The 11,274-nt window shown below is 40.6% G+C and overlaps 1 protein-coding gene across 1 annotated transcript; it reads right to left on the bottom strand.

Annotated features, from left to right (window-relative positions):
* Nucleotides 1-2,087: 2,087 nt before the first annotated feature.
* On the bottom strand, nucleotides 2,088-9,773 carry LOC308102198 (uncharacterized protein; the record flags this gene model as incomplete). The annotated part of the gene is made up of 3 exons (XM_080451799.1): nucleotides 9,701-9,773; nucleotides 6,087-7,136; nucleotides 2,088-2,095 (listed from the first exon to the last, which is right to left on the bottom strand). Exons 1-3 carry the CDS (start codon nucleotides 9,762-9,764, stop codon nucleotides 2,088-2,090), a joined length of 1,122 nt encoding a protein of 373 aa, XP_080307925.1. The 5' UTR covers nucleotides 9,765-9,773.
* Between the last annotated feature and the right edge of the window lie 1,501 nt (nucleotides 9,774-11,274).

Genomic DNA, 11,274 nt, shown 5'->3' with positions numbered 1-11,274 from the left:
TTGAATTCCCTCTGCACAAGGATCTCTGCTGCCCCTAAGGGGCCAGGAGCCAAATAGCAGCAAGTATGTCCAACTGCCTGGATATTGGAATACAAAATAAATAATCATATTGTTCCTTTTTCTACATTAAATCACTTGAGCCCTAATCGGACATAACAGGGGAGCAGCTATTTTCAAAGAATCGTGAAAGATTTAGAAAAATCTGAAACATTGAAAACATTGTATCAACACAAATCTTGTATCAGGGCTTGCACAAAGACAAATACATTAATTTGGGCGTTCTTGACACAAATTTTTGAGAAGCACTGTTGATAGAGAAGATGTTTTTTTTTTCAGGCCAAGGACCTCTTAGCAGAGAGAGATGAAGCAGAGACACCCATTCATTATAATGTATGGAATTGTTTTTATTCTATTTTAAAGAAAACCTTCCATGCAACTTGATAAAAGGTTCCTAAAGGTAGCTCTCCATATTTAGCTGATTGTCTCATCATGACTGTTGAGAGATTTGAGACCAGCTTAGAAGTATTCCACAGGTTTTTATTTTAAGTGACCATGAGTTGACTTTATAGATGTGTTCAACAGCACAGTGATCAGTACATTACATGTTTGTTTTGTTTGTTTTTGTGTATTATACACATTGTCTTCACTAATTATGTTGGTGTCAATGTGTATTTTCAGACAAAATCTTCAGATTTTGGGGGGAAGAAAATGTGTCTGTAGTAACTCTGAGGGCCCACATGGGTCTTCAAACCTGTTGAAGACCCATGAACTAAGCCATCCCACAATGGGAATCAATCAGCTACTGGTATGTATTTGTAACAACAAGACTATTCAAGACTATTCTCCCTGCTACATCACTCCAATACACTGTTTCCCAAACAGTGGGTCGGGACCCATGTTTGGGTCGTGGGTATTTTTTTCTTTTCCTACATTAAAACAAAACTAAGTATTTCAAAAGATTTAAAAAACGAAATCACAACTTTTCAATTAAAAACAATTCCAACATGTTTTCAAAAGTATTTCATGAATACAAAATAATTGTATTGACAAAGGAAGAGGCCGCACAGCTCTTAGCCACGATGCAAAACGTTTATTAAAAATAATGCAAAAAGTGTATTAAAAAGTAAAAGTCAGTAAAGTCTTACTCAGGGTTTAATGAATAAATATAATTTAAAAAAAATAAAGATTTAGAAGTAGTGAAAATAAAAGATCCACAAGCTTGCAACGCATAGATCAAGCTTGTAGTTCTGTATTTTCCCCAGTTTGGGTCCCGGGCCAAACTCTCATTTCTCTTTTGGGTCTTGAGCTAAAAAGTTTGGGAACCACCAATACACTTGATCCATTATATGGGTTTACACTGCCCTCTAGCGGCCGAACACGGCCATGGTAGTAAAAAGCACATTGATGGGACACGGTTCAGTTCAGGATACACAGTTCATTGTTTATATGACCTTTGACCTAGGTTAGGTGAAAGTCTGTTTATATGACCTAGGTTAGGTAAAGGTCTGTTTATATGACCTAGCATAGGTAAAGGTCTGTTTAAATGACCTAGGTTAGGTAAAGGTCAGCCTGTGATGAGGATCCCAGATGGATACAAAGCTTCTTGTGTGAGTGAGGTGTATATAAACCCCTGCATGTGTGAGTGAGGTGTATATAAACCCCTGTATTTGTGAGTGAGGTGTATATAAACCCCTGCATGTGTGAGTGAGGTGTATATAAACCCCTGTATGCTCTATATTTGTTGGACTCCCCGGATCAATCCATACAATAAACTGACACAGAGAAGGACTTCTTGACTCCTGTCTAAATGTATTTTACCAGTGCCATACCATGAAGAATTTGTATTATCAATATTATTGTTGTAAAATATCTTATATTAATTGCTTAGAGGGTGGGTCGACAGTGGACCGTTGGGCGTCACAAACATAAGATCCGGACTTGCGAGGCGCACCGTTGCTCTGATCCGCACCAAACTTGGTACAAAACATTGTTTAGGGGTCTACCATGAGAATACAAACCAGGGACCACTTCAGGGGTCCCCAGGCTCATGTTACTCCAATCCGCACCACACGTGCCACAAACACTGTTCAGGGGTCTGCCAAGAGAATAGACACCAGGGACCACGTCAGTGGGCCCCGGGGACTACAGCCACACCATTGCTCAACAGTGCTACAGCAGTGTTTAACACTTCAAATGGCCATAACCCAGTGACCATTGCGCTGATCAGCGCAATATAGGACTGGATTTGAAGGCCATTATGTTACAACAAAAGAATACATTCAATATAATACAACATACATATATCGTCATAAGCAGAAATGTGTAATTATTCATTTGCTTTTGTTTTCAGAATTTAAAAAAGAAATAGGTGATCTACAAGTTCGAGCAGTTATTTTAGCTGTGAATACAGGTGTGTGTTAAGATCTTGACTTTTCCATTGGTGTGCCTTGGACACAAAGTATGAAAAGCACTGCATTACAGTGTTGTCCTGAAGAGCTTCAACAAACATAAGCACAGAGCTCATCAACAGAGACAGTCATTATCACTGCCTCCAGGCAAAACACAACACACTTGTTCTTCACCTACTGATGGATTTATTTGGCTCAATCACAACATTCTTATATCAGCCTCAATCCACCGTCAAATTGTTAATACACAAAATAAACAAGAACTCACTCATCATGCATATGATATAAACATAACAGTAGTGTAAAATTCATGAACACACAAAAAGAAAATACACCTCACAATAAACATTACTGACTGATTACAACTATAATGAAATTAGTCTGTAAATCAAGTGTCCATAAAGAGATAATGCAATATTCATATTCAGACAATGCATGGAGCTTTTTTGCCCATTTTTCTCCCCAATTTAGTCATTATGCCAGTTGATTCCTCCCTACACACACGTGTTTGTTGTCACTGTTGTTGTATCCTCCTGACTCACCTGCCAGTGAGGAGACCCCACCAGGAGGGTGCTGTAGAACCTTCATCCTACTCCTCCTGCCCAAGACTCCCTAATGACAGGTGCCGTCCCAGACTGTAGGAGTACTTGCAGACAAAATATCACCATTCACCTGAAAACTGGTCAATTGTGTTTGTATATACGCTTGACAAAGCCGGATGCACGATGTTGGATTCAAACACACTTTACCACTGTGCCACCTGAGTGCAGACATATTCATATTTAGACAATGCATTATCCATATATAGACAATGAATGCAATAATCATTTTTAGGCAAAAAAAAATCCATATCTACTTAACGTTTTCAAAGGGAGGAAGAGTAACTACTAAATGTGTCTTCTTGACAAGGAGTTCTGGGCAGAAACAAACACCTCCTGCACAGTGTTCACACAAAAGACAATGTCCATGAAATAAACCAATTCAAAATTACAATATTTCCAAAGCTCACAACAGCAAATCCACAATAGATGTGCTGATGAGACTTTAAACTATGTCGGTTAAAACCCTTCTCGCACTATTCGCAGCTGAAAGGCTTCAATTCAGTGTGAATTGTTAGGATGTGATTATTTAAGGTCCTCCGATCTCCGTATGCTTTCCCACACTGGTCACAGTGGTAGGGTTTCTCACCTGTATGAATTCTATGGTGCCTTTTGAGACTACTGCTCTGGCTGAACCGTTCCCCACACTGGTGACAGTGGTAGGGCTTCTCTCCTGTATGAATTCTCTGGTGACATATGAGAGTAGTGCTTAAGCTGAACACTTCTCCACACTGGACACAGTGGTAAGGCTTCTCTCCTGTATGAATTCTCTGGTGCTGTTTGAGAAGACTGTTTTGGCTGAATGTTTTCCCACACTGGTCACAGTGGTAAGGCTTCTCTCCTGTATGAATTCTCTGGTGCTGTTTGAGAACAATGTTTTGGCTGAATGTTTTCCCACACTGATCACAGTGGTAAGGCTTCTCTCCTGTATGAATTCTCTGGTGTATTTTCAGAGCACTGCTCCCGCTGAACCGTTCCCCACACTGGTGACAGTGGTAGGGCTTCTCTCCTGTATGATGAATTCTTTGGTGACGTTTGAGTGCTGTTTTGGCTGAACGTTTTCTCACACTGGTGACAGTGGTAGGGCTTCTCTCCTGTGTGATGAATTCTCTGGTGACGTTTGAGAGTACTGTTTTGGCTGAACGTTTTCTCACACTGGTCACAGTGGTAAGGCTTCTCTCCTGTATGAATTCTCTGGTGCTGTTTGAGAACAATGTTTTGACTGAATGTTTTCCCACACTGGTCACAGCGGTAAGGCTTCTCTCCTGTATGAATTCTCTGGTGAATTTTGAGAGTACGTACTGCTCCCGCTGAACCGTTCCCCACACTGGTCACAGTGGTAGGGCTTCTCTCCTGTATGAATTCTCTGGTGCTTTTTGAGAGTACTGTTCTGGCTGAACCGTTCCCCACACTGGTCACAGTTGTAAGGCTTCTCTCCTGTATGAATTCTCTGGTGAAGTTTGAGACTACCGCTGGTGCTAAACCATTTCCCACACTGGTGACAGTGGTAGGGCTTCTCTCCTGTATGAATTCTCTGGTGAATTTTGAGAGTACTGCTCCCGCTGAACCGTTCCCCACACTGGTCACAGTGGTAGGGCTTCTCTCCTGTATGAATTCTCTGGTGACATTTCAGAGTACTGTTTTGGCTGAACGTTTTCTCACACTGGTCACAGTGGTAGGGCTTCTCTCCTGTATGATAAATTCTCTGGTGACGTTTGAGATCACTGCTCCGGCAGAACACTTCTCCACACTGGACACAGTGGTAAGGCTTCTCTCCTGTATGAATTCTCTGGTGCTGTTTGAGATGACCGTTTTGGCTGAACGTTTTCTCACACTGGTCACAGTGGTAGGGCTTCTCTCCTGTATGAATCAAGTGTCCATAAAGAGATAATGCAATATTCATATTCAGACAATGCATGGAGCTTTTTTGCCCATTTTTCTCCCCAATTTAGTCATTATGCCAATTGATTCCTCCCTACACACACGTGTTTGTTGTCACTGTTGTTGTATCCTCCTGACTCACCTGCCAGTGAGGAGACCCCACCAGGAGGGTGCTGTAGAACCTTCATCCTACTCCTCCCGCCCAAGACTCCCTGCTGACAGGTGCCGTCCCAGACTGTAGGAGTACTTGCAGACAAAATATCACCATTCACCTGAAAACTGGTCAATTGTGTTTGTATATACGCTTGACAAAGCCGGATGCACGATGTTGGATTCAAACACACTTTACCACTGTGCCACCTGAGTGCAGACATATTCATATTTAGACAATGCATTATCCATATATAGACAATGCAATAATCATTTTAGACAATGCAATAATCATTTTTAGGCAAAAAAAAATCCATATCTACTTAACGTTTTCAAAGGGAGGAAGAGTAACTACTAAATGTGTCTTCTTGACAAGGAGTTCTGGGCAGAAACAAACACCTCCTGCACAGTGTTCACACAAAAGACAATGTCCATGAAATAAACCAATTCAAAATTACAATATTTCCAAAGCTCACAACAGCAAATCCACAATAGATGTGCTGATGAGACTTTAAACTATGTCGGTTAAAACCCTTCTCGCACTATTCGCAGCTGAAAGGCTTCAATTCAGTGTGAATTGTTAGGATGTGATTATTTAAGGTCCTCCGATCTCCGTATGCTTTCCCACACTGGTCACAGTGGTAGGGTTTCTCACCTGTATGAATTCTATGGTGCCTTTTGAGACTACTGCTCTGGCTGAACCGTTCCCCACACTGGTGACAGTGGTAGGGCTTCTCTCCTGTATGAATTCTCTGGTGACATATGAGAGTAGTGCTTAAGCTGAACACTTCTCCACACTGGACACAGTGGTAAGGCTTCTCTCCTGTATGAATTCTCTGGTGCTGTTTGAGAAGACTGTTTTGGCTGAATGTTTTCCCACACTGGTCACAGTGGTAAGGCTTCTCTCCTGTATGAATTCTCTGGTGCTGTTTGAGAACAATGTTTTGGCTGAATGTTTTCCCACACTGATCACAGTGGTAAGGCTTCTCTCCTGTATGAATTCTCTGGTGTATTTTCAGAGCACTGCTCCCGCTGAACCGTTCCCCACACTGGTGACAGTGGTAGGGCTTCTCTCCTGTATGATGAATTCTTTGGTGACGTTTGAGAGTGCTGTTTTGGCTGAACGTTTTCTCACACTGGTCACAGTGGTAGGGCTTCTCTCCTGTGTGATGAATTCTCTGGTGACTTTTGAGAGTACTGTTTTGGCTGAACGTTTTCTCACACTGGTCACAGTGGTAAGGCTTCTCTCCTGTATGAATTCTCTGGTGCTGTTTGAGAACAATGTTTTGACTGAATGTTTTCCCACACTGGTCAAAGCGGTAAGGCTTCTCTCCTGTATGAATTCTCTGGTGAATTTTGAGAGTACTGCTCCCGCTGAACCGTTCCCCACACTGGTCACAGTGGTAGGGCTTCTCTCCTGTATGAATTCTCTGGTGCTTTTTGAGAGTACTGTTCTGGCTGAACCGTTCCCCACACTGGTCACAGTTGTAAGGCTTCTCTCCTGTATGAATTCTCTGGTGAAGTTTGAGACTACCGCTGGTGCTAAACCATTTCCCACACTGGTGACAGTGGTAGGGCTTCTCTCCTGTATGAATTCTCTGGTGAATTTTGAGAGTACTGCTCCCGCTGAACCGTTCCCCACACTGGTCACAGTGGTAGGGCTTCTCTCCTGTATGAATTCTCTGGTGACATTTCAGAGTACTGTTTTGGCTGAACGTTTTCTCACACTGGTCACAGTGGTAGGGCTTCTCTCCTGTATGATAAATTCTCTGGTGACGTTTGAGATCACTGCTCCGGCAGAACACTTCTCCACACTGGACACAGTGGTAAGGCTTCTCTCCTGTATGAATTCTCTGGTGCTGTTTGAGATGACTGTTTTGGCTGAACGTTTTCTCACACTGGTCACAGTGGTAGGGCTTCTCTCCTGTATGAATTCTCTGGTGACATTTGAGAGTACTGTTTTGGCAGAACGTTTTCTCACACTGGTCACAGTGGTAGGGCTTCTCTCCTGTATGATGAATTCTCTGGTGACGTTTGAGAGCAACGCCCTGTTTGAACTTTGTCCCACACTGGTCACAGCTGTAGGGTTTAAATATATCTGGATTGGAGAATGAGGGGAAAAGGAAACCATAAAATGTTTTGAAATAACATGCAAGTTGTGTTGTACTACCAAATGATTATGGTCTAATATTAAAAGCATCTCAAACTAATTTCTGTACAGGTATTTCAGGTGTCTTTCTTGTGGCCTCACGATTTGATTACGGTTCAACTGTTCATCCTTAAATTTTCATTCTATGATGCATCTAAAACAAATAAGAAATGACACACAGTCATGTATACCAGCTTGCTAATTTGCCTCGCAGAATCTGGCAACACTGTTAGTGGCTCATCATTGGCTTAAACCTGTTCCTTATTTCTCTTGCAGAATCTGGCAACACTGCTAGGCCATAGCTTGGGAGGACGAGACCGCCCGTTCAGAATATGGGAAAGTATCCCCATTGGCTTAAAGGACAGCCAATGATCAAAAACATGTCGAGAATCTGTTGACTAGTGGTCAGTCTCTTCTTAGACGAGCTCGCAAGCTGGTAAAAATCTATGGCTAGTTTTTCATCTGTTAACACATTGACTGCCAGAATTATTTCAGATTTTTAGCTGTAGCCTGCCAGAGATTTTTCAATTAATAATACAATTAGTTCAATACATATTATGAACTCCTTTTGGGGATCAAACTTTCTGTCTGTGGTAAGAACCAATCAAATCATGGTAAAAAGGTTTTCTTTTATTGACCATCGCATCGCATCGACAGGATCAAATGAGAGGTGGGGCGAGTATAAATGGGTCTCTGAAATCTTTGATTTATTACGGGAATGTGGTCTGGATGAATGTTATTTCTAAAGAATAACTGTGAATGTGGAGGAGTTTAAAAACAGAATACGTGTAAAATGTTTTTTTGGGGCAAAAGCTTGGGCAGAAGACTTTCGGCAAAAGCCAAAATTAAGAACAAATTGTCTCTTTAAAAAAATATTATAAATGTGAAAAATATGTATTGTATAATTTGAATACAAGTCAGAGGTCACTTTATGCACAGATAAGATGTGGCATTCTGCCACTACATATCTAAACAGGAAGATATAGGGGAGTAGCTGAGGATAGAATATGTGAATACTGTGATCTGAATGAGGTGGAAAATGAAATCCATTGTATTTTATTTTGTCCTTTGTATCATGATCTGAGAGAAATATTATTTAAAAAAGTCAAAACCCCTGATCTAAACCTGATTATGAGAATGGTGCTTTAATTTATTTTATTTTCCGTCATATTTTTACATTTTCAGAATATCTTTATGAAAGTGTGTAACAGGAGGAGAAGGGTGACTTATAATAGATGAACTTTCATTTTGATTAACTTACTGTATTTGTGTGCAGGTCTATATGAATGTATGTACTGTAGGCCTATGTGTCTTGTTAAAAATCATGTTGCATTATGTATTATGAGTTGCTGGCTGGGTATACACTGGAATGTTTATGTTTTTGTTTTAAATTGATGTGTCTGATAATCCCATGTGGGATGGGTGAAGAAATTGTCTAGACAGTGGACACGGAAATAACATATTCATTCATTCAAAAATATTCATTCATATACAACTGGGGTGGTTGTGTTTGGTCTCCCTGCTCTTCTATTGAGAAATTTATATCTAGATAGGTCTAGTCTGATTAGAGTTCTCAAATTTCTACCCGAACCCGATGTTTTCGGGCCGATAATGTACGCTAATTAGTCGGGCCGAGCCAGCCTCTGGCTACGTGAAAATATACAAATGTAATAATAATAATAATAATAATCATGATAATAATTCTGTTCTGTCTTTGTGTATTTATTAATTATGAACAGCAGCGATGTCCATGTGTTGCTGCGCTGACAGTGACTGCCGATGATTACGTGTTTAATGGAGAGGCTACGTGCAGGCAGCAGACAAAAGTTGCGTCTTTGCTGCCTGATTTATACTTAATTGTACGCTGGTGTTAGGCACCGAATAGCCATTTGATCTACAACCTCACTGAAACTCATAATACATCGAGATCTAGCGCGTTGTGAACGGTTACCTATTTGAGTCATAAATCAGACAGACCCCGAGGCAGACAAAAGCCTGATTTGTACTTTGTCACAGGGCGGTGTTGCGCACTGAACATAGCAGATATGCAAGCCCAGAATGCAACAGAGATGCTATGCGTTGTGGGTTTGTAGATCTAAGTATAAATTACAGGCAGCAACAGCCAGCGAGAAGCGAGACAGTCAGGGGGAGAGAGAGGCAGAGATTGCAGAGTAAGGCGTGAACTTTGCATGTTTTGTATCAACAATTTAATTGGACCTGTGAAGTTGCCATTTCGGCAACTATAAGTCCGTTCTCTCTCACTGCTATAATTTAAAGCAAGCAGGTGGGGGTAATAGCTCTGTGGCAAAAATGTCAGCATTTGTGTAGGAGAATAGAATCAACGCAAGGTAACACTACAACTCTCTTCATTATTTAGCTGTAACTTAATGTTTCTTCCAGCAGCATTTGTTAATCGCTTAATGAAGTGTTTTAAAATCATTAAAGAGGAAAAGAGACACGTTATGTCTTTGTTATAAGAAGCTTTAACTACCTGTGAATAAAACAGTACATACCTAGCCTGTACAACTTTACTACAGGTTGCAGCATTGCATCAAACAGTCCATGTCCCTGGTTCATCTCTCGCCGTTCCTCTGACCATGTTAATGATCTTTTGGAGGCCATCTCTCTTGATAGCGTACACCTCTGTCCCTGTGGTTGTCTGTGGAAAGCACCAAGAGAATAAAACATTTAGTTTTCATTCAGCAAACTTGTAGCAATCTGCTAGCGCGCGCACGCACACGCACACACACACAGACACACAGACACACAGACACGCACACACACACACACACACACACACGTTTTATGAATGTACTGAAACAAACATAGCGTGTCTCTGTATCCTGTCATAGTAGTGGAGACGAGAGTGGTAGCTCATAGCGTGAGTGAAACTCAGCAATATTCTAAGCGACGCCCTGAAGAACTTCTAAAGTTAATCCAGGAGGAAAATTCACCCAGAGGCTCGCTGTTGCAGAGGATCAAGCCGTTTTGCAAACAAGCCGTTTTGCAAACAAACCATTTGCCGGTCGCTTGGAAGACACAGAGTGGATTCATTGGGCTGCGTGGCCCAACCCATCTCACTCACAATACACTTTTGCCTCACACTTTTGCCTCACACTATGGTAAAGGCTTTGGGTTATTTTACCTGAGTTTTCTTTTTCTTTTCTTATTTAAACAGAGTTAACCATTTAAACTGACAATATTGACTGTGGAACTGACGTTAACTGGTATTTTGGAAACTGTGGACTGGATTTTGGGTTTGGGATGGGACTTCATGAATACAAATAATTGAACTGAGGTTTTCTGTGTCTGTGTGATTTATTCTCTTTATTGAGTGAAGGTTTGCTTTTTGGGGTATCCAATCCCTGGTTATATGGTATTAAGGTTCATTTGGTTAATGCTATTTGTTCTGTTAAATCCTTTGTAAGGTTGACTTATAAAAAGCGGTTTTGTCCAAACTGGACTCAACCGTGTTAGGCATTGTCCTAACAGAACTGGCACCTTAACAGTTACATCAAAGTCAAAACGTTACAACCTTACATACCACAGAGAAGATAACTGAAGAGCTTCAACAATACAGTGGTAGTTTTATGTTAATGTAATCAAATCAAACTATTGCAGAGCACAACAATGTGGTGTAAAAGCTTTAATCCACTATAATTGAGACATATAATGCCTCCCATACACTACAGTCTTAGTTTTAAATGTGCTTTATACATGACAAGACTTTTAAAAGACTAACAAATCTGACACTCTCATACTATAAGGATTTGTCACACTTAAGATTTTGCAAAGACTGGGACAATATTCCTTTTGGTATTATTTCCCCATCATGTTCCTGGTGGAAATTAGAACAATATCTGAGCAAAACAGAAGATTCAGAGAAAGATTCACTGCTGTACATTAACTATTATTTCAAAAAGAATAAAAAGCAAAAAGCTTAATTCTTGCTAAATGTATTCATCTAGTATTTGTATAAAACTGTACACTGCACAATAGGAGTAGGGGAACATAGGAGTTTCATTTCATTCTCTGTCAAATATAATATATAATATTATAATAATAATCATAATAATAATTCAGAAAT

This window comes from Gymnoscopelus braueri (genome assembly GCF_963280865.1).
Source record: "Gymnoscopelus braueri genome assembly, chromosome: 15".
In the NCBI taxonomy this organism is placed as follows: domain Eukaryota; kingdom Metazoa; phylum Chordata; class Actinopteri; order Myctophiformes; family Myctophidae; genus Gymnoscopelus; species Gymnoscopelus braueri.
Note: the sequence above shows the minus strand (reverse complement) of the source record. Positions and strands in the feature narration are given on the sequence as shown.